The sequence below is a fragment of the Megascapheus bottae genome, chromosome 14 (genome assembly GCF_031878675.1).
Source record: "Megascapheus bottae isolate mThoBot1 chromosome 14, mThoBot2.hap1, whole genome shotgun sequence".
In the NCBI taxonomy this organism is placed as follows: Eukaryota; Metazoa; Chordata; class Mammalia; order Rodentia; family Geomyidae; genus Megascapheus; species Megascapheus bottae.
Genome location: NC_143522.1, coordinates 49,792,776 through 49,817,945, shown reverse-complemented (window position 1 = coordinate 49,817,945; position 25,170 = coordinate 49,792,776). Strand labels below are relative to the sequence as shown.

The 25,170-nt window shown below is 36.6% G+C and overlaps 1 protein-coding gene across 5 annotated transcripts in view; it reads left to right on the top strand.

The window, feature by feature from the left end:
• The window catches only part of Npas3 (neuronal PAS domain protein 3), an 828,644-nt gene that overhangs the window by 215,701 nt on the left and 587,773 nt on the right, over window positions 1–25,170 (top strand). For 4 of the 5 annotated variants that reach the window (XM_090345197.1, XM_090345194.1, XM_090345193.1 and 1 more), the window contains one exon: window positions 22,741–22,985. In XM_090345197.1, the coding sequence (XP_090201323.1) occupies window positions 22,741–22,985 (245 nt within the window). Of the gene's footprint in view, window positions 1–22,740; window positions 22,986–23,096; window positions 23,148–25,170 lie in introns of all 5 variants that reach the window. The other variant, XM_090345196.1, reaches the window with a different exon arrangement.

Genomic DNA, 25,170 nt, shown 5'->3' with positions numbered 1-25,170 from the left:
ACTACTATCTTAAACTTTGCAGACAGAACATGCTACGAATCCTATTTTATGAGTGCTGCACTACAGAAAAGTTAAGGAACTTGTAAAAGGTCACACACTTAAGAAATGATGTTGTCAAGTAGGAATTGAATTGTGGCAGTGTGACATCATGGGGTATGTCAACTTTAGTGTTTCTGTGCAACCTGCTGCTGCTGTGAAGACTGAGATCAAACACCTCAAGCATTTTAGCTCCCTGACATGTAGTAAACACTGCACAAATGTCAGGGTTGATTACTAGTAATATCTTTATGATTTTTCTTATTGTGTTACTATTTAATAATCTCTTCCACAGAAGAGAGGTTTCAGGAGGGCAAGGCCCCTGTCACCTCTGCTGCTTATTAGATCACTCATTCTGAGCACTGTTCTGGGTAATATTATCTTATTTTTACTTTCTGAATGGACTAACAAATGCCTGAATGAGGAAAGGAGGATTAAGGAGAATTCTAGTCTTACCTTTTGAAAGCACAAATGTTCAATTTGAGATATTATTGGTTTGAGCCCCCACAGTGCCTATCCTCTTCTATATTATAACACTTAGTTCTGCAATTATCTTTTATTTCCTGCCAAGTTGTAAACTCAATACACATGGCATTGCAGTCTCAGTGCTTACCACAACCTCATTGTATAGAAGACCCTCGTCAGAATAATTGACTCTCAGATAGCTGTATCATGAGTTGTCATAAGGAAAGTTGTCTTCAGGGATTTTTAATGTCATAATAAAACTTGCATTTTTGAGATAGCTCTAATTTCCAAATTGTCTTCAAGGTAATAACAAATGAATATTCACTGATGACTTTATAGACTTCATATGAGTTACAATAGAAATATTGATCATGCCTGATTAAAACTGGAGATAGAATTTTAGGGATGATTTTTCTTTTTTGTTTCATATTTAATGTATGTTTCAAAGTTAGTGGTCACTTATGAGCAAGGATTTCTGAAGGCTAGTTCTTGAATAGCCTTTATTTACATATCTTAAATTGGAAAAGCAGTTAAGTATTGGAGGTGGTTTATCTGAATTGCTCACCGGTATAGAATAATGAATTTATTCCCTTGGTATGACCCTTTCCAATTGGCAATGTTTACTGGAAGGCTAAAGAGTGAATCTTTTCATGCCAAGGAGAATGTTAGGTCAGAGGCCTAAACCATTTACCTGGCTTCTTCCTTTTGGATCCAGCTCCCTGTCTTTGGCAGCTGACTGCAAGCGATATTGCATCCTGCTCTCTCAGTGCCAAAAGTTCGCAGAAGAGAGCATTTTTGGCAGTATGTGCTTGTTTTAAGTACAAAGGTGCTTCAATTTCACACTTTATTTTCAGAGACTGTTCATACACTATAGGTGAGAGGTTCACAAAATCGCAGATTGTGTACAAAGCACTCTGGGACATAGCACATGTTACACCTTCATTGGCTGTTCAAAAAGTGGTGACCTTAGCCTATAATCTCAGTCAAGCATATGAGGAGGAGACTAGAGGAGAAATGAAAATATTGTTATAGATACAGAATGTACCTTAGAACACAAAAAGGAGTATGTTGTACTGTGCTATGACTTTTTATAACCATTAACATGGCTTCTTTAAAAAGATAAGTGGGGGGGGAATGGGGACCATGTCATGAGAAAGGGTATCAATGTTTGTGAAGTTATGCACCTTCTATCTAGTGAATATAATGTAACCCTTCTATTAATCACAGTAAAAATTATTTAATAAAAAACTTCATTGGCATAAATGAATTGTACAAAAAGATTTCATTGTGACATGCACATATATACACATGGTGTAATGCATTCGATAATAACATAAAATACTTGGTCACATTCCCTCATCATCTTCTCTCTTCCCCTTATATGGGTTCTCCTAAATAGTGCCCCTTTTACAGTTATAACATGATTCTTTTATCTCAGTTATTATACCTAGAGGTGAATTGTTCTATTCAAAACAAAAAACCCAAACTCTAAATGTCCAACAAGTGTACCAATAGCTAGTAATGTCTACAAATACATTTTAATATACATTATTGTTTAGGGACTTTGTGGAAAACAGTAGTGAACCACGGGATCCTGTATTACGTGGTCATTTGTTACACATTTTGAAGTGTTCTAGGCCTCTAAAAGTATTATTTTATTTCCCTGATTATTCAATCAGAAGGGCATGTCACAAATTCACATAATACCCAAAACACCAGGAGTAACATATGGAATTGTGTTACAAAGCAAAGATAAGCAATATAAAAAAAAACAACACAAATACATTTTTTTGAAATCATTTATTTCCATGAACTTTACTTACTTTGGTCATTGTCAGTAGACAAAGCAAAAGATATTTTCACAAAAGAAAGAGGAATTTGTGTATGTGCTCGTGTGCACGTGTTCACGTGTGTGTATGTGTGTGTGTGTGCGCGCGCACGCACACACCTGCACTCTAGTAGTTGAATCTGCTCTGGCTTAATTATATTTCTATGTGAATTTATTTTACTTTGCAATTCCTCCTCTACTGACAAACTCCTAAGTACCTCATAAAGATTTCAGTATTGTCTTAATATAATTTTTTCTTTGATACAGTTTACTTTTCCCAGGCAACTGGGAACATAACTTACTACATTCATCCAGTGAATTCAGTGTGTGCTTATGGGCCTACTCATCCCTTTGGGGAATGCACACAAGAAGCAATTTACAGTGATACCTTGGGAAGACAGCAAGGCTTGGAGGTTACCTTTATATTATTTCATAAAATCGGTTAGGATAATTTAAAAGTGAAATACAGTGAACAGAAGCTTGACTGAAGTTATTTTTTTTCCGTGTTGGATGCCATATAAGTAGCAAGTGTGTGGAAAGGGGAAAATGTGAAGGAATGGCAGCAGTGGATCTCTTAGTTTTGCTTGTAACTGGCACAGGCTCAATATGCTTTCTTGTACCTGCTGGGTAACATACCTGTGAGGCCCTGCGGTTAGTCTGAGAATGTTTTGGTACACATCCTATGATTCTCTCCTCTGAACACAACCTGGTGATTGTGGTGCTCTCCCTCAAAGCCTGTCATTATGGATCCCTTTCTTAGGCTGATGAGGGGTGTTCTATTGTCAAGGCCAAATTACAGCTTAGATAATTACTTCTGTTCACTTCTCCATTTCTAATAGATAGTGATGCTATTTCTGTTATGATGATAATGAATGTGCAGAGATTTTTATCCCCTAAATTCTTGGTTGTCATTCTATAAGTCACATAATATATTCAGAATATGGCTGCCGTTTATCTCTGTTTTGTAAAGGATCAAAATGAGATATAGTGAAAACAACTAACTTTTCAGAGACAATGGTGGATTTAAGATGATCACACAACAGAAATAGAGGAACTATCAGAACTGGTTGCTGTGTCAAAGGAGAGAACGACTGCCCTTTTAGTGTGTGTTCTGGTCCTGGGGATTAAACTTAATGGTCTGGGCACTATCCCTGAACTTTTTGTTCAGTGCTAATGTTCTGTCACTTTAGACACAGTGCCACTTGCAGATTTTTGGTGGTTATTTGGCAATAAGAGACTCATAGACTTTCCTGCCTGAGCTGGCTTGGATCCATGATCCTCAGATAGCAAATTCTTGAGTAGCCACTGATAATTGGCTAAGAACTGTCACCTTAATCCCACAGTGAGGTAGGATTTTTTAAGGTTAATTATTAACAGAACTCATAAAATAGAATGTTCCTAGAATGGAAAAAAATCTGAACAGAAATACCAAAGACTACATGCCTATAATATTGTACTTCATAATTAAAATGAGTCTGAACTTTACAAATTTGTTGGAGAATAGTCATAACATACCACAAAAGCAAGAGGAACTAGAGACAGAAATTTGGATAACAGAATTGATTAACAGTAAGGATAGAAAGTCTCAATTCTTTTGGGCCAATCAATCAGTGAGCTAGGCCATTCTTAACCACATTCTATAAACATTAATACTATGTGTGTCATGAGATCAGTTCTAGATGAAAAGTAGAAAAAATAACTGGATCATGGTTTCACCTGCAAGATCTCAAAATGCCCATCTAGCCTGCTCTAGTTTTCCGAAATACTAAGAATCATAAAGCAGGATTTGGCTCTCAAACATTGAATTAAATTTATTCTTAGGACAGCTTCAATTAACTCCACAGTGAAACCACCAACCAGGGTTCTCAGTTCCTCCCTAGCTGGAGTTGTTGCCGGGAGTGGCAGATGGCCACATTCAGCAACTGTGTTAGTTATTTTCCAAATTTATGTAGACTGCACTCATAAAGTTTTAAAAATAAGGCCTGTCTAATTTACCACAACATAAATAGATCCCAAATCAAATCCTGGGAGATCTCAAAAGATCCTCTAAATTTGCTGATAACTTTTAACATAATAGTAATTTAAAACTCACCTCCCCAGATAAAATTGGTACGTCCTTTCTTTTTTATCACTTAGGTTTATTGTGAGACTACAGGCAGGTTCATTGGGCAATGAAACCTAGGAGACTTGGAGCAAATGTTGTGACCATTATAAGCCTTTCTGCTCTCACCTACCAATCCATAACTATATTTAAGGATTTACGGAGAGAAATGATATGAAACAATACCTGATGAGGAAAATAATAAGGGCTCAATTATTAGCTCAATTATGACATCTTTTGTTTAAACAGTGATTACTGGGAGATGGAATGAATGGACTCTGGTTTCCTTAAATATGATAAATATTTTTTTTCTTAAAACTGGTCACACAGCTTGTGTAATGACGAAGAAACCTTTTCTTGAGCCAACGTGCTTTTCTCTGTGAGCTTAGTGACCACTTAGCCCTTCAAAGCCTGACTTATAGAGTAAGAGAACAGACACCCCTGTGTATCTATGGCATTGTATTAGATAGCTGAAAATTAGAACATATCAGTTATTTTTTAAAGTATTCTGTTACATTTGAGTTCATTCTGTGCTTTTTAAAAAGCTCCTTAGTGAAATTATTAGGAAATTATTAGGACAAAAAAAGATAATCTAAACTGATGAGAGATAGCAGAGACCTGTCTCCCCAATAAATACTCTTTTTTGTTATTTTGCCAAACAAAGCCCAGAAAAGGGGAGCCCCTGAGATTGTGTTTGGTGCCTGCTGGAAAGTTGCTGCTTGCTGGAAACTGATAACTTCCTTGTGCTTTTGTAAACATGGAAGCCTGATGGGCACCGAGACTTAACTTTCTTATTCATATTTTTGCCACAATTCAGTTCATTTTTCTCCAGGAACTACGTAAGACACTATAGAATGGAAATATGTACAGTACAGGAAATAGGGGAACATTTACCCTCTTTATGAAACCTTAATGGGGTTGTAATTGGTAAGACTGAAAACAAAAATCTGATATTTTTGTGGTATGTATGTGTGAACATGATTTCCTTTGGATTTTTCCTTTTAAGAAGTCACATGTTAAGCATGATTCTGGACAGGGTGCTAGTGTCTCACACGTGTAATCCTAGCTTCTTACAAGACTGAGATCTGAAGATTATAGTTTTAAACCAGCCTAGACAGGAAAGTGCACAAGATTCTTATCTTTGGTTAACAATTACCACTTTCAACAATAACAACAAAAAAAGCCAGAAAAGACTGTGGCTCCAATGGTAGAGTGATAGAGTGGTTAGTCTTGACTGAAAAGCTAGAAGGGACTAGCACCCCTGGCTCTGATTTCAATCCGTAGGACCAGCAGCAAAGAAATAAAATATTCTGGTTATTTGTTAATTTTTTCATATATTCTTATTGTAATTAATAGAAAGGTTATATGATATTTGCCAGATAGAAGGTACATTAATTCACATACATTGATACCCTTTCACATATTTTAACTGTGCTTGAAAACTAAGGATTTGGTTTGATATGGTTGGATTTGGTTTGAATAATTTCTCTGCTTTACAAAGTGGTCACACTTAGAAACTTAGATGATTCTATGACATGCCAAAGCTGAAATGTACTTGGACATTGGTTCTGGGTGTTAGAGCCTCTGTTGAAGTAGTGTTCTCTGTGGTTCATATTTTAACTAGCTTTATGTCTTGCCAGTATGAGGAGGGGCACCGATGAGGGTCTCCTAAATCTATCCCATTCCACCATACTCAGAATCCAGTCATTCTACCACCCAGGACCTCCATTACAATGTGAGCATTGCTTTGTTGTGTCTTTCATATAAGAATCTGTTCTCTTCTTTTTGACCTTATGTATTGCTGTCCCATCCAAAATTCATTTAGAGTTATTTTTCTCTCAACCCATTTGGTGTGTCTTAATGACTTGTTTTCTTAGGCTTAAACTTATATTTTTGACTATAAATTAGTTGGTGATGCAATGTTTATCTATGGTGTAAAAGGATTCAAGGATTTTTTCTGAGTGCCCACTCTGGGAAATCCAGCTGAAAGAGGAGTTAGCATGGCAGTGATTATCTCTCAGAAAGAGAAACTTACTTGCTATGCCACTAAATAGTAGCTTAGAGGAGACTAAAAAAACAAATATCTGTATTTCTCTTTGCAAAAATAATTTAGCTTGAAAGAATGGACAGGCTGGAAGATGTGATAAGAATCTCATCCCACAGGATGGGACAGTGAGTGGAAGCAATTATAGCCCAGGCACTTCACAATTATATCTGAAAAGTCTTTATTTAATGACAAGATAATGTCTGTCTTATTTTAAGATTGCATTGTAACCTTAGATCCTCTAACCTTTTTGCTGGCTGCAGTAAAGTTGCTAGAACATAGATCTTGGCATAAATAGTTTTAGAATGTGTTTTCAAATATTACTGTTTTATAAATGATGAACTTTAAATAATCTTTTTTTGTTACTGTAAGAAAAATGATCGGTCTGAACATTTTTTTCAGCTGGCTTTGGAGTAGATGCAAGAATCTGAGCTTTATACTTATTTGGTCATCATCTATTTTTTTCATTTCATTTCTTTCATACCAAGTCCATTTCTTATCTCTTCATTTGGCAGTAATAGAGGAAGCCTTAACAGTTGCAAGATTACATATTTATATCAGGGTTCAGACTGTGAATTCATTCTTTTCTGGGGAAGCAGAAAGATCATGTAAAAATGGTGACCACATGTTGACAGAATGCATGATTTAACAAAACCAAAGGCAATCATTTCAAAGAGAAATGTTTTATTTTCTGCCAGCAGAGTATAATGGAGAGAAATTGGCTGGTATTATTTTAAAAAATTGCCCAAATCACTGTAGTTAGTGTAAAATTGTCTCTGGAACTATTTCCTGTAAGTTAACCAGACATATGATTGTATCCTTTCTATTTTGAATACTGAAGCTCACATTTCAACTGTCTTGCATGGAGCCCATCAGGTATAATAGCTCTTTGTAAAGGTGCTTCCTTTCCTTTTATAGTCCTTTCCATCCATGCCTCCACCTCCATTCATCCCAAATTTAGGAGACTTAGAGTTTGTGGTTTTGCCGAACTTTAAACTAAATAGTATTAGCTAACAAATCACAATCATAAGCTACTTAAATGTTAGGCTCTAGCCAGCAAATGCCCAAGTGAAATTAATGCAAACATTATTTGTGCTATGAAAAATTCTCTACACATTCCTGTTTAAAGGAGATTGTATTTTTATTTAACATGTGGTTCATGGGGTTAGCTTGATTTTTTTTTTCATAGTGCTTAAAGCAATTTCAGATATTATGTACTAGGACTGGCTGGTATGTTTGGAAGTATAGTAAATATTATTAATGGAAAATCAGATTTATTTGTAAGTGAAAGGAATACTATACCCTGATAGAACTCTAGTAGTCTAGTACCTCTGAGTAACTAAAAAAGGCCTTAGTCACCTACTAGAATGTGGATGGACATACCAATGTTGATCTGTGATGTTTCAAACACTTCATATGAATTGGAGGAAGTCCGTTGGTGACTTTAGGTTCGAAACCAGACTATCTCATAGGACCTAAGGCTGTGTGTAGGAAGAATTGCAGTATCAGCTGTGCAAGTGAGTTGAAAACAATGTAAATGTTACTTAGCTTGGAGACAGATATATGTCCTTCATTTGTGTGTAGAGCATTCCAGAAGTACTGGTGCTCACAAGATAAAAGTAATTGATGGATTTGTCTTTACTATGGTGTCAGACAGCAAACAGTACATGCTTGTTGAATGCATAACTGGATATATGACACTGTAGAAAAGTTTCAAGGCATAAGGTAGACATTGCTAGTAGGCAGGTGTTCCTTAAAAATGCAATACCTATGCCTTTATTTGAACTTCCCACCAACTATTAAATGCCTTTTTATATAAAACAGCTATACTTATATAAACATTCCTATATAAGATACTCCTATATAAAATATACACTTATAGAATATATTCTTACAGAAAATACATATGAAATAGATACTCTCTATTTTCTTTGTGCTAGAACTGGGGCTTGAACTCGGAGCCTGAGTGCTTGCCTATTCTGCTTGGGGCTAACACTCAACCACTTCAACCACAGCTCCACTACTAGTTTTTGGTGATGAATTGGAGATAAGAGTCATACAGACTTTTCTGCCCTGATTGGCTTCCTACTGTGATCCTCAGATCTTGGCTTCCTGAGTATCTAGGATTATAAGCATCAGCCACCACTGCTCTGCTAAGATCTATATTTTTATAAAACTAGGTAGCTGATATTTGTTTTAACGAATAGTAAATAAATGCTTTGTGTTCTGCTATTTTATTTCTGAAGAATGCTAGGTTTTTTTTTTTTGCCAGCCCTAGGGCTTGAACTCAGGGCCTGGTAACTCTCCTTGAACTTTCTTAAGGCTAGTGCTCTACCACTTGAGCTACAGTACCACTTAAAGCTTTTCCTGTGTATATGGTACTGGGAATCAAACCCAGGGTTTCCTGCATGCTAGACACTCTTCTACTCAGCCATATTCCCAGCCCTTGAACCCAATTTTAATAATCATATAACCTTGTTTAATCCTTTGTGAAAGGCAGGATGCAGATTTATGTAGCAAAGGACTTTGTAACTGTTGTATACACTATCAGACTAGACAATAAGGAGTCCCACACCATTTGAACACTAAAAGCAAACTTTATATACATCACATACGCGCATCAGTAGTTCCACAGCTGTTATATAACAAAACCACAAGTGAAAATAGCCTTTAGGTAAAAAGGTGGTCTAGAAAACAGCATTCTGTGTTTTCTCATCTTAAAACCAAAAGTTGAGAAATTCAGACATCTTATTGAAATCATAAGCTACTAGAGACAGAGTGTGGCTAAGTATTCAGATCCTATGATGACGACATATGGATTGGTATTTGGTTATAATGAATAACTGTAATTTCCTGTTACAGTTTTTCCTAACATTGAATGTCTTGGCTATTTGTGCCACATGTTCTTCCCAATCAATTTTATTTTCCAGTAGGTCTGCTTTTTTCATTGCTTTAATGTTGATCTGCTTTCTGATCATTTTTATTAACACAGCAGGAACTATCAGGAAAGGCTTGTCTCTGGTAGCGTATTTAGCTTCTTCATGCCTTAGAATGTAAGGATCCTGACTAGAGAGAGGAAAAAAAAACTCTATACTTTTCCCCTGGATTTCTCTGTCTGATAGACAGTAGAAAGTTGGTGACACTAATGACATATTTTCATATGGTCTTCAAACCACATTAGGACCTTTCAGATTAAAGCTTAAAAGTCACATGCTAAGTTCATGTGCAAGTGGAGTAGGTTGACATAAAGTTAGCAAGACGTTCTCCTTATTCCTGTACTTTACAGACACAAATGGTCCAGTTTCCAAAGGTTTATTTATAATCCACAACATAAAAGACCCAAATTTAGGTGGGGAATAATGTCTCATGCTTCTAATTCTAACTTCTCAAGACGATGACAGTTTTTGGACAGCTATGGCCAAAAGTAAAACCCCATCACAGTCAGTAAGCTGAGAACGGTGCTGCATACCTGTCATCTCATCTACAGCATTGAGGAAGCTGGAGGGAGGATGATCACTTACGAGGCTAGGCCCAGGCCAAAAGTTGGAGATGCTTCCCTCCAAAAAATAATTAAAGCAAAAAAGGGATGAGAATGTAGTTCAAATGATAGAGTTCCTTCCTATCAAGTGGGAAGCCCAGAGTTTAAATTCTGGACTATAAAGAGCACCCGACCCTAAATTTGCATATTAAGATCTTAATCTACACTGGCCAAGTAGTAGCTCAAATATTTATAGAAATCATTATGAAATCAAATTTGCTCATATATAGTTCTTGCCTCATTTCTCAGAGTTTGCATAGAACTTTTCTGAATCAGTTGTTTTGATATATTGAGTCAGAAGTTGGGTATGTTTTCTCTATAGGAATTGGCTTGATATTTTGTTTCTCCTCTTTTATCATGGTCCAAACACAGATCTTGATAACCATGGATCATGACGGATTAAAAAAAAGTTTTGAAAGCACTTCTAAATGAAGGTTATAATTTTGTATTGGATTTAGAGTGGCATGAGCAAATCACTTGCTCTTTGCCCTTATGGATTTTATAATGCCATCAGTCTATCAATGAAATGATAGCCTACAGTTGTATATATACTATTCTTTACTATATTGCAAGTGAGAAGCAAATTGTAGCATGCCCACTCAGCAGGCTGCGTGTGTGTGTGTGTGTGTGTGTGTGTGTGTGTGTGTATGTATGTGTGTATGTGTGTATGTATATGTGTGTGTATATGTGTGTATTTCTTTTTCAATTGATATCAACTGTACAATCAGTGCTGGAAGCTACAGATGAAGAGCAGTGTCAGACTCTTACATAAGCATGTTTCTAATGCTTCTACCTGCTGTGAGTGAAATTGACTAGAATTGTACCATTCGGATCGATTTTATAAAGCAGTGCACTCTGCACCTAGATATCATGGCTCTTCCACCTGAGCTGTCAGCTTCTCTATTTTGGCAGGTGGGGTCAAAGACACTGCCAGAGAATGGGGATGTGTAGCCAGAAACAAATGAGAAGGCCATACATAGATGTCCTTGTAATAGAAGTGGATGAATTAAAACACTTAGAACCCCTAGAAGTAAAGGTGATGTAGCTGTAGGAAAACTATGACTCTCAGAAGGTCCTTGCAGATAGGTGTCCTATTCTAAATCTCAGAGTTCACAGTTACCCTTACGTGATTTTGTAGGCTTCCTTCTACCTTGGCTTCTTTTCTCTGTAACCTTTTCCATTCACCTTTATTACTTCAGCCTAATTGCTTTTGTATTTCTGATTACATAGATCTAGCAAAGTCCTCTGTGGAGATTTCCACCATGTTCCTCTTGCCATGGCTTCATCTGGTGTGCAGGAAGTATTTACAGTGATGTGAGTATACCAGATATGATTAATAAGATAGAATAGACAGTCTATTCACTCCTGCTTCCATTTGTATGCGTTTGGTACTTACTAGTATCATGTCCAGAATGGAGAAAGAGAAGGAGACTGTTCTTGAGATTTTGTCTTTCTCGAAGGCACACACACACACACACACACACACACACGTGTGTGTGTGTGTGTGTATATATATATATATATATACTCATATGTGTATATGTATATGTTTATATATTTATAAATATTTTTATTGGAGAAGCATTTGAATATTAAAGACTAGAGGATGGGTTCCATGTGTCTTTTTTTGTTTTGCTCACATACTGCCATTCAAAGACTGATTGACTAGGTAGGTTTAATTTCATTAGCACTACTACTGGATGTGTTGTTTACTATTTATAATCATAACTTTTGAGGACATTCAGTTTCTCCTCAGCATAATCATCTTTCATATACCTAAAGCAGTTGTGCTACACAAGGAAGACACTGTCTCAACATTCTTACTGCACTAATAAAAACAGTCTTGTCTAACATATACTTTTAAGAAGTTGATAATTACTAATGTCTTGGAGGGGGTGCTGCCTCTGATGAGTCATAAAAATAGCTACTTTAATTTTCAGTGCAAAGAATCTTCACAGGAGGCCTCCATAGTAGGCTGGTTGAATTGTCCTTGTGATTAAGTGCGGTATAAACCTGTAAATGCAATTATGTACCTGCTTTATTTTCAGCTTTCTATGCGACTTTAAATGATAGGCTAAATTCCATGGAATACTAACTTGATCTATATTTTTCCTGATTATTTCTAGAGTGGAGTGTATAATCAGCTTTTTTTTTGTCATTGTGACAAATACCCAAGAGAAACAGTGTAAAGAAGGAACAATTTATCTTGTTCAGAGCTTTAGAGGCTTCAGTTCATGGTCAGCAGGGCTCCATTGTTTCTGGACCTAGGTGGAGATAGAGTATCATAGTGGAAAGATGACATGGAGCAGAATTGCTCACATCATTTTGGCCAGGTAAGAGAGGAAGAGAGAGCCTAGGAGAAGTCACTCTTTAAAGGAATGCCCTTAGTTTCTCAGTTTTTTCCCCCTAAAGTTTCTACCATCTCTAAACAGAACACTAAGAGCTAGTTCCTTCAATATATGAGCTTTTCAGGGACTTCTCATATTCAAAGCATACCATTCAGTCTCCTACCCCTCGTCAACTCATATATATGTCCAAATTCTTGACTACGCTGACTCAATGACTAATCTGACTCAAGACAACTCTTAGCTTCATGCTTTTAAAAAATCACAAGGTTGCATATTGTTCTAGCATATAATAATACAGGGTAAACACTCTTGTTACAAACTAGAGGAATAGAGGAATAGATGAAGATTGGATTAAAGCCAGACCGAACCACAACAGGGTAAACATTCGAGGCTATAGCTACTCATATCATTACTTACGGTAACACCTCTGCACACTACCTTTACAAAAACAAAAATAATGAAGTCTGTAGCTCCCTGTCCAGTATGGAGAACATGTGGTGTAATTGCTCTCAAAGGCTCAGGCTCTCCCATCCCTGTGGTCTCACTAGTAACAGCCCACGTGTCATCTCTCTTAGGCTAGCTTGGCTCACTACTTATAGCTTTTCTTGTAAAGGTTCCATATTCCTAGCTTCTGCAACTTCCAGTGCTGTCTATTGTATCTTCAGCTCAAGGCTACCGCCCTACCCCTTGGCCACAGAGCCACTTCCTGTTTTCTAGTGGTTAATTGGAGATAAGTCTCATGGTCTTTCATGCCTAGGCTGACTTTGAACCACGATCCTCAGATCCTCAGATCTCAGCCTCCTTAGTTACTATGATTACATTATGCCTATGCCATTGACACTTCTGTAAATATCAAATCATTCAAGACCCCACCAGAGTCAATTATTAGGGTCTATATACAGCATGCAAAGGCTTCTCTAGTCCCTTTTCCCCAAAATTCCTTCCCATGAATCAGTTTAATAGCTTCTGACCACCTAATCAACGATGGTCACAGAAATGACCCCACTTTTTTTGCCACCACTTTTCTATGTTAGTTATTCTTTTCATCACTGTGACCAATACCACAGACAGTTTAAGGAGAAAAGCTTTATCTTGCCTCAGTGTTTCAGACTGTGGCTGGCTGGTGCCATTATTTCCTGGACCTATGGTGGTAAGACAGAGCATCCTGCAGGAAGGGTATGGTGGAGCAGAGGAGTTCATGGCATGGCAGCTAGGAAGTGCAAACAGAATAAATACCCTTCAAAGTCATTGCTCATTCACCTACTTTCAGCTAGGCTACACATTTTTTCCCTAAAGTTTCTACCACCTTCTCAAACCATTACGTTTCAAAAACTGTAAGCAGAAACATCACGCAGAGAACATCACTGTTTATAATCCCCGTTTCTTCTGTTATTCCTCAAAAATTTAACTTCAGCTCTTTTTATTTGCCTTCATTACTTACCTCTTTTCCATTTTGTCAGTATAATCTGGTTTTCCTAAATATCTTCATAATCCATATTTTAATGTACCAATGATTAAGTCCTATTATTGGGAAACATTATTGATGGCATATGACCATAACTTGCATTTTTGCCTCCTTGAAGATCTTCAGACTCGTCAAACTGTGCCTTTGACAAATGCTTGAAATCACGTTTAGGGAAAATTAAAAGAAAAATATAAAACTTTCTTCTAGAAAAGGTCATTAGAAATTGAATTCCAAAGCAATTGAGCTTGGGATTTCCAGCAATTAAAAGCAAATCTGTCTGCCTATTCTAAATTAGAGGATTCTTTCCTTCTTTTCTTTCTTTCTTTCCTTCCTTCCTTCCTTCCTTCCTTCCTTCCTTCCTTCCTTTTTTCCTTCCTTCCTTCCTTCTCTCTTTCCTTCTCTCTTTCTTTCTCTCTCTCTCTCCCCTTTCCTTCCTTCCTTCTTTCTTTCCTTCCTTCCTTCCTTTTTTCCTTCCTTCCTTGCTTCCTTCCTTCTCTCTTTCCTTCTCTCTTTCTTTCTCTCTCTCTCTCCCCCTTCCTTCCTTCCTTCTTTCTTTCCTTCCTTTCTTTTTTTATTTTAATTTTTTTGTAATTAATAAAAGGGTTACATATTTGCCAGATAGAAGGTGCATTAATTCACATACATTGATACCCTTTCACATGTCTTGGTACCCATTACCCTCCCCCCTCCTTCCTTTCTTTCTTTCCCTCTTTCTTTCTTTCTCTCTTTCTCTCTCTCTCTCCCCCTTCCTTCCTTCTGTCTTTCCTTCCTTCCTTCTGTCTTTCCTTCCTTCCTTCCTTCCTTCCTTCCTTCCTTCCTTTCTTTCTTTCTTTCTTTCTTTCTTTCTTTCTTTCTTTCTTTCTCTTTTTCTTTCTTTCTTTCTTTCTTTCTTTCTTTCTTTCTTTCTTTCTTTCTTTCTTTCTTTCTTTCTTTCTTTCTTTCTTTCTTTCTTTCTTTCTTTCTTTCTTTCTTTCTTTCTTTCTTTCTTTCTTTCTTTCTTTCTTTCTTTCTTTCTTTCTTTCTTTCTTTCGTTGTGGAGCTTGAACTCTGGGCCTGGGCACTGTCCCTGAGCTCTTCAGCTCAAGGCTAGTGCTCTACCACTTTGAACTACAATGCCACTTCCAGTTTCCTGCTATAGAATTGTGGCTCAAGTGGTAGAGTGTCATTCTTGAGCAAAGAAGCTAAGGGACAATGCCCAGACCCTGAGTTCAAGTCCCAGTATTGGCACACACACCATCCTCTACTATTAATGTGAAAAATACAGCAGGGTTTCCTAGAGTGTTAGACATTCCAGCAGTTGCTCTCTCCATGGGTGATAAAATATCCTGCAGCCAAAAGTGCCCATCCTTCCCTCTCATTTGTGTTTCAGAGGAGATGCTCTGCCCCTTGCAAATATTTAGCCACAGACTTACTCTCAATGTGTGCTCACGCTTCCTGTTACTGTTAATAGAAGTTACACATGTGTGCTCACCAGGATGAGAAAGGCTTTATCCCATGTCAGGCAAAGGCCCGTGATCCTGAATCTCTTTCTGAACTTCAGACTTGAAGAGAGCAATCCAGGGGATTGTTGCCTTCTCACTATATTAGCTTCTTCAATTTCCTTTTAATTGGGGCTTGGAACCACAGCCTTGTAACTTTAGTGGGGAGGGGGAGGCAGATGAGCACTGTAAATTAAGATCTGGATGCATTTCAGGAAGTGGCCAATTTATAGAACATCTTTTAAAAAGTGAAAGGAAAAAATCCACAGTTGTGGCTATTGAGAAATCACATACAGTCGTGTAATGAGTCCATACTTACTTCTGAGCTTCCACAGTTGCAACCTACACTGCTGAGAAAGTAAGTGTTCTTCCTCCCTGGGTATAAACTCACAGATTTCATGTACAGGACAGATAAATACTAGAACACTCAAAATCCTATACAAGTGGCACACAAAACCTTCAAAGACAGTATCTTCCCATGTTCAGGACATTCATTTCCCCCAAGGATTCTTTTTAATGTATAAGACTTCAATTTATGCTTAAGAATTAGTAAACTCTAGCTGTTTGACAGCCATTCATACTTAATTCTGCGCATTAAACCAACAGCATTCTTTTCCACAAACATCCATTGTTAGGACAATGCTCTCAGACAGAATTTATGAGAAATGGAATTATGTTACCAAGGAGATAGCATTTACTATAATGAAGAGTAGATCCTAGAAAATGGCCCCTTTTACAGCAGCTCAGAGCAGAGCCACAAAAGCAATTGATTGGTCTTGGCATTTAGTCTTATATCAGCTGTGTCATCCATAGCTTCAGGAGTGAGAACACTAATCTAAAGTGACATTTCTGTTCTGGCGGGCTTTTCTGCCCTGATGAAAGCAATTACTTCATTCCTAAATGATAATTTGCAGGAGTTTCAGCCACTTTAATTGATAATTTTTTTTGTTCTGAGTTCAATTGTGAAGTGATTAGCTGATTTGGTAAATAGAAATTTAAGGTGTGAAATATACAAGTTGCTCCAAGGTAAAGTGTTATTCGTTGGGTGGAGAGAAATTGCTTGATAAAGCTGCCATTTTTTTTCATGATTATAGAACTGCCAGTTGTATAGCTTAAAGTTCTGGGGGTGGGGGGAATGAAAAACAAAACACTCTGATTCATGAGTGGTTTGGGGCAGCCAGAGTGAATGGTTTGGTCTTGCTGTGGTTCATTCATGGAGTATCTGAATCAAGGTGAACACTAGTTGAATAGCACTATGCAAACCTTTCAGCTTTCTTTGCTGCCATTCCAATGGCTCATGCTGGAACTAAATCCTCTTATTTAACATACTAAGAATAAAAATGCTCATTGGCTAAAACCAATTAATTTAAGTATTACATTCAAACACACACAAGACATTTTCTGAAGATGAAGGGAAGCATTTGGTTGACTATTTTAATTACTTTTTTGATCTATATTACCATAAATCAAGTGGGTCAGAATTATTCAATCGGAATGTAGCTTAGTATAAAACTTGTAAATATGCATCGCAACTTTTGATACTTTATCATATGTTAGCAATTGAAGATTTTTTTGGACATGTTATAAAAGCAATCAATTTGGAATTTCCTTACATATGAAAAAATAATGGTCATTTCACATGTTAAATGAGAAAAATAAAGCAAGAATGAAGGTCAAACTGATTTAGCACATCAAGCAGTCTTTGTCAGCCAAGCTTAATACATCCTGAGTTTGTGGAACAAATGAAATTTTGCTGCTATGTTACACTTTGCTTCCAAACAACCATTACAACTGGTTTTATATATTGTGTGCGCATCAGACCATCAAACAGTGCATCTTTACTGACGTGTTGCTGCACTGATGATCTACAGCGGCAATCTGCCATTTATATAAGGGCAAAATGTGCATCTATATTTAGTTGTGAAATTGGCCTATTATACTCTTGATGTTTACAGAGGCTAACATAAATTAATGATGACAGCTATGAGCAGTGCATTAGTTAAGCAGCAGAGTTCTTACCTTGAACTTGAAGGTTCCAGTTTTAACTTTCAACATTCACTATCCAGCTTTTTTCATGTGTTACACAAAGATTTGTAAAATTATTACCTCGTCTTGAAGAGCATTAAAAGACTTCAACTTGTGACCTTTTGTTGCTCACCATATAATGGTTGTTTATGGATCCTTCTACTATATTACTTTGTAAGGAATAGATGATCTTTACAATCATGCTAAAATAATATTTCTGAGAAAATGTTTATTTTCTTTTTGTTTTTGCAGTAGAATGATTTGATTGACTTTGAACTCCATATGCTATCTGTTTGGGGTGGGAAGTTTTACTCAAGTATTGTTTAAAGGACTGTTAATGTGACTTTGCTCTGAGAAGTCTCCTCATTCAGATCGTGTCAGGACAAGTGTAGGTACTGGAGTAACTTATAGATTTCACCGCCAACTCTGACCAGAGATCTGACAAGTATGCAGGTGTTCAAAGGCTCATGAGTTAAAATGCTGAAGCTTTTGATGAATTTTTGATGGCTGCATTTTTAATACAGGCCGACCTTCTTCCTTTGAGGCTGCATGCCAGATTAATTGATAAATAGTAGAAGTCTGTAGTGCTGGGTCTCCTTAGCAAAACAAATAGGAAAATCCATAAAAACCTGCCTGTCTGGTTCCTTAGAAGTACTTAGGTTTTTAAATTTATCTTTTTTATCTGTTATTTTACCTATAATTAGATAACCCAAAACTGCCATCTTCTTTGATAATGACTTATTGTATTCCAAAAGTTTACACAAAGGTATACTAAGGCATAGAGGAAGAATTTTTAATTACATATATTGTGTTTTTATTGGTTGTATCATAGTGGAAGCTGTTCTATAAATATAATAATTTTTAAAATTGATTAAAAACATGGCTGTGGAGAAAGCACTTGGTATCATTATTCTGTTATCCTCTGTAAATGTCCCAACCATATCATTTCTGTAATTATAGCCATTTCTGTAAATTTGGAAACCAAAGTAATCAATTTTCGAAAGCTAAATTTTATCACCCTCAAAGGATGAGTGTACTTCTTTTAAATTTAATGAGAACTCAAATCTAAAGTTGCATTTTTTTCCACTATGGACCAGTGGCCCAATAAACTATCAACTTCTACTTCCATGGGAAAAACCACAGAGATTGCAAATCCTGAGTAATTCTCATGATAATGGAAGTTCTCTTTTATTAATATTTTTCTTTGGTCATTACATTTTCCTAGTTCTGCCTTAAGTAGGATTTCACAATTTAGTTTTTCACAGTTTGCCCTAAGATTGGAGACTAAGGGCCCAGACAAAACCAACACTTTGCTGTTACCAGGTATCCTGCTGAGCTCTCCATGGTCCTGGATTTAGAATTTTGCCTGGCTTTGAGATCTGTGATCTTTGGATGCTATTTTGAAAAATCAGCTTCCATCTATAAGTGCTCTTTGGGACTAATAAATATCATTGCCATTAAAACTCTTCTATAGTTGTTTTCACAGTCACCTTGACTAATTCTTTCTCTTACCATACACACACACACACACACACACACACACACACACACACACACACACACACACACATATATAATATCCTTTGCTTCAATTGAAGGCCATTATATTCTGTTAATGTTCTAACATTGCTTCTTTGTTATCTTGTACAAAAAATAAATTTGTTGATAAACCTTTAAGATTTCATTACTAAAATACAGAAATTGCAAACTTATGATGTATAGTGAACAAACCATAGGAATAATGATTACATTAGGAGAAAAACTTAGTAACATAGTCATAAGGGAGCTTTGTTTCAGTAAAGTACACAATGAACAAAGTACCAAAGAATAAGGACCATGGAAATGATCAAATACGTTAAAAATGAGAATTGTGGATTAAAAGAAGTATGAAATGAGCTTAGGTGATCGTTAACTATGTCCTTACATGTGTCAGGCTCCACTATTAGCAGTTCAACAAAAAGTCATTATTTTACTTCCAATGTAATCTTTATGAGCAGAAGTGTTAGCTTATTTCACAGACAAGCAATACAGAGCAATAAAAGTTAGCAACTTACTCAGATTAACACAAATAGGCAGCAGTAGAGCCGAGGTGTCTATGAGGCAGTATGGCTCTACATTCCATGCATGTCCTTACAAGATCCAATTCTAGGTAAAAGGTATTCACCCTTTTGGTTGGATCCCTTTAGAGAATCTGGAAGTCATTTACTATCTCCCCTTGAAATTATTCATACATACATTCATACACAATTCTGTATGTGCTACTCAAAGGAAAAATACATGTGATGCACAAAGACATAAATTGTTAAGTATTTCTAAGAAATTGTGTATGTATGTTCTACACACATATTTGTTGCCCAATGGTTTAAGTCAGGATAAACATATATATGTATTCAAACATTTATAATTTTTATGAATACTTTGAAAATCGTTTCTCCTAAGCTTCTCAAAAATGTATATTTATTGATGCTATAATACAACATATGGTGAAGTAATACCTCAGAGCCTCTTGATTTTCAGCAGCCATAAGTTGGTAGCCATTGATCTGTACTCCTCCTTCCTTTCCTCCTTTCATACTGTGTCTGGCCCTCATGAGGATTAATTTTCTCCTTTAGTTTATTGACAAGCCCATGCATTAATATCAATTTCAGAATGATAGCTTAATCATCTGCTTTGCTTGAGTTGCATAGAGAGATTCCTAGAGTTAGTATTAGGAATATTAATTAGATAATGAATTCATTTGTGATCATTTGGGTGATAGGTGGAAAGGAAAAATTATATGTAACATCCATGTAAAACTACCTTGAAAATTGGCCTTCCAAATGATAATCAGTTATAAAATGAATCCATAATCCCAGTCAGGAGGTGATCTATGTTTGAACATTATTAGTTGGCTTATGTATTTTAAAAAAATTTAGTTAAGATACAAAAATTAGAAAATGTCATAGAAAAAAACCATATTTTTACTGTCTCTAGGAATGACAATTCAGGAGGGTATCTGACATAGTAGGCGAGGCTTCCTAGGCCCGATAGTCAGCTATAACTATGTCTCCCAGCCATGGCTAGGTCATTGACCACTCAGGTTTCAGTCTGTACTCTGACATTCCCCACATAACCTTCAAGGCCGCTGAGTTTGCAACCCCTGCTCTAGAGTTGGATCATAGTCACTTATTGAACTAAAACTTTAGCATCAGTTCAGCTTACCTTCTGGAATGGCAATTGATTTTAGGAGCACACAAAAACAGCAAAGCACTAAACTTGAACAATTGCACCTTCTTCCCCTGTGTACAAGTGCTGGAAAAACATGTTTATACAGGATTCCCTTGACACTGCCTACCTAGCTGTGGTGAGATAACTTGTGTTTATTGTCTAAAACAAAACCTAAGTTTGCTGTTTGTTTTTTGAACCAGAGATATTAACTAGAGTCTGGTAATATCCACTGTCGGATTTTAAGGTGTCTCTTACTTTGCTTACATGGCTCTTTCTTTTTTCTCTTTGTCATCATTGGGGTTTGGTTTGTCTTCTTTTGTTAATTTTACTGTCAAAGTGATTCATATTAAGTCAAAATTGAGTGTTCATAGAATCAAATGAAGACTAGCTAAGATATTGGGAAATAGGTGACACAGTACATCCTCTCCATGTAAATTGGTGATGTTTCTGCCCTAGGTTATCACTTGAGACTGACTCTGAAAGTGATAGCATTTTTCTTGTCTAGGTTTGAGATCAATGTGGTTAGCTAATATAGAATATATTATTACTAAAATGCATATGATATCCTGACTTGGATGTTAACCCACAAAGTATCTGATTGGAGCATCATGGCACATCTCAACACAGATAATGCAGGCAAATAGAAATTTATGTGTAGTATGCAGTTTGTGCAGGAAACAATGTCAGGGACACAATGATGGAGTGAGGCATACTGTTCTTCATAGTATATTCATAGAGAACAAAGTCATACTTCCCTTTATACTGACCATTTTTCCAGACTTCTGTGTTTGTGTGTGTGTATATATGTATGTATGTATGTATGTATTATGTATGTATGTATGTATATATTGTGCCTATACTGCTATTTAAACTCTGGGCCTGGCTTAGGCACTGTCCTATAGCTTTATCATTCAAAGCTGATTCTCTACCACTCGAGCCACAGCTTTACTTCCAACATTTTGATAGTTAATTGGAGATAGTGTTACAGACTTTTTCTGAGTATGCTGGCTTCACACCCTGATCCTAAGGTGTCAGTCTCTTGAATAGCTTGGATTACAGGCATGAACATCCAGCACTTAGCTCCTTTCATTTTACAATGGGGAAACATGTAAATTTAAAGTGATTTCCAGAGTTCAGTAGTGTGAATAGTTATGATTTTACTGATACCTCAGCCTTGTCAATATCACTCAGTTACTTATCACTGGTATCTGAATCTGAATGCACTTCTCATCACACACAAGCCAACAGAATGATTCTGAGGAGCTGGAATTGTCTGGTGAGATGCTCATACACAACCTCACTTGTGCCAGATTCTGCCCTCAGCAATGTGAGCTCACTTCAAACAGAAAAGCACATGAATAGTTAAAATGTTGAATTCCACCTGTTGTCTCTTCTGTGAAGTAATATGTCTATAAGGCTTATAAATTTTAATAACCTACACAAGAGTTTTTACCTTTCAACACAAATTTTAAGTTATCCCAAAGTTTGGCTTTCTTGGCAATATATTCCTTAGTATTGTACAGAATATATCCATCTGCTAATACCTATCTACTAGCCAGGAGTTAACAGTATTATCAGCTAGACATCAGCACCATTTTAAAGTTACATTTCAATCGATGTGTTTTGTTTTCTTCACCTGACTGGAGGTGTCATGATCCTAACAGAAAGATGGGAACACATCAGCATGATATTTGTTGATTCTGTCAGAGTGACTTGTGTTTGTATTTACCTTTGTTCCTCAAGACTATAATTAAAATAAAAATTTCAAAATATTTCCTTTTGATGACTTAAGATCCCCTGGTGATGACAGTTGAATGAACCAAGCCATGAACTTGAGAATAGTTATATGAACACACACATAGTTTTTTCAGTTGCGTACAGCTAATCACATCGAGCCTCACCTCCAAACCTCATGTCTCATATACCATGACTGTAAGTTCATATGGGTGTTTAGATTTGTTATAAAACAAGAGCTAACAAAGGTAATTTTTACTCCTTGGACTTAAATTTCTGATAAGAATCCAAAAGTAGAATGTATGGTTTTAGTCCTGGTGTCTGACCCTCCAATTTTGAAATGATTTTTTTTGGTGGATTTTTGTTGGGGTAGGGCAGGAAGTGGAAAAAAAAAAACAAGATCTAAGCCACTTCCTGTCCACATGACAGAACCCCATCTTCTAAACAACCTCCCCACTCCTTTGATTTCAGTTTACAAGCATTGAGAAAAGAGAAATCTCGAGATGCAGCTCGCTCGCGCCGAGGAAAAGAAAATTTTGAGTTCTACGAATTGGCCAAGTTGTTGCCGCTCCCGGCAGCCATCACCAGCCAGCTTGACAAGGCGTCCATCATTCGCCTGACAATTAGCTACCTGAAAATGAGGGACTTCGCTAACCAGGGGGACCCTCCGTGGAACTTGCGCATGGAAGGCCCTCCACCAAACACGTCAGTCAAAGGTAAGGCTTTGGCCCCTGGTTGATATGGAATGTGGTGGTCTGTAGATGTCTCTATGATAAAATGTTCACCGACATCCTTTCTTCTTTTCCTGCATATCAATTCCTTTAAAGGGATACAAATGTGGAAATCTGAACTCTGCATGAGAAAGACACCATGTGAAGGTGAAATAAACCTCTTCTATTTCTCTTTTATTGTCAAATAGTCTATCAGCCTAAGTCATCTATTTTAGAATAGTCAGATTTTCAGACAAAGGAGAATGAATAATTTGTCTAAGTTAAAGGCTTTTGGGATTTCATTTATGTGGTATTTTGAATGCATCAAATTCTCCTTGGTGGGTGGAATCAGAGGAATACTGTCTAAAATGTGGAGCTGATACGGTATGCTTTAAGTAACCAAAGCGAGCAGAGTGAACTAGAACAGGCATTTGAGTTGATGATTTTATTGACCACAAAATCTATGTATTGATGCATTGTGTTTCTCTATAGAAATATGGCTTGAAAGTTATGAATATAAACATGTATTTACTGCATTTAGATGAGAGGTCTAGTTTTGGTCTGATACTTAAGATGTCTTAAATATCTTTGCATTTCTGAAACTCCTAGTAAATTATAGCATGTTTAACATTTAAATATGCATATGTGGTACTGTCCTTTAACTTCCTATCAGTAAGACATCAAGGCATATGATGTGAAGGATCTGCTAGATTCTTCTGTCCCAGCCTTGTATCTAAACACTTGATGAACATGGAATAAAGTTGGACATTTGGTGGAGCTGCAAGCAGCAATTTGGGGGATGAGATTCCTTAGTTATGTGATTGCACCTCACAACTTCCTATGGAAGAGTCATTGTGGTCTTAGCTGTTTGTTATAGGAAAGGATTCTTGAAGCAAGCTATAAAGTTGTATAGGATTTTCATCTAGTTAAAGGGATCACAATATTGATTATTTACAACTGCATGCTGTAAGCTATGGTCACATGTACATCTCTGTGTGCATGTGTGTGAATCTATTGTAGATTGAGCACCCCTAACCCCAAAATTCTGAATCTGAAATGATTTAGAGCCTTTTGAGGACTGACATACCTCAACTTGAAGCTTTGTTTCTTGCACATCTGATTATTTAAAATATATAAAATTATCTCCAGGCTACAATTATATATGCATATACATACATATGTATATGGTATCTATGAAACATGAATGAATTTCATGTTGAGGTTTGGGTCACATTTCTAAGATAACACCTATTCCAAAACCTAAAAAAAATGTTTGAAATCTGAAATACTTTTGATCCAACATTTCAAACAAGGGGTACTCAATCTATAATTATTTGTGGATTGTTCTACACTTGTGATATGGTTGAAAATTAAAATTTAACTTTTAACAAGTTATTTTTTTCTAGAATAGTGGTTGATAAATATTTTTGCTCAAGAGCATGTAATATTTTAGACTTTTGTATCTGCCCTGTCATTGTAGCATGAAATCAAGACATGGACAGTAGGTTAATGTGCCTATGTTTTGATAAAATTGTGTTTGTCAAAGAACAGATTGTGGGTGGCCCATGGGCCATAATTTTTAGTTTATTTCTCTGGACCTATGCTATTCACAGGTTGAGGAGAACAGACAGTTGAGGTACCTCTCATGGATAGGATGTCAGTGTAAGGTGATTCTTGACCAATAAATGAAGGTCCCATTTCTGATGTCATTGAACATCATTTCTCTCTTTGAGATTATAAGTGTCAACTTGACAATGTAGTATTGAGAATGCATATTAATGCATTCCTAGATACTAAAGTACTGTCTCCCAAACTCAAGGTGGGAATAAAATTGTAATGAATATATGCTAGTTTTTTTTTTTTTTGCCAGTCTTGGGCTTGGGCTCAGGGCTTGAGCACTGTCCTTGGATTTTCTCAAGGCTAGCACTCTACCACTTGAGCCTCAGCACCACTTCTGGCTTTTTGCTATGTATGTGGTACCGAGGAATCGAACCCAGGTCTTCATGCATGCTAGGCAAGCACTCTACCACTAGGCCAAACTCCTGGCCCTATATGCTAGTTTTTTTTAAAAACAAACAATTCGGGTTTGACACATACATAGAAATAAAGCCAGAAGTGGTGCTGTGGCTCAAGTGGTAGAACTCCAGCCTTGAGAAAGCCCAAAGACAGTATTTAGGCCCTGAGTTCAAGC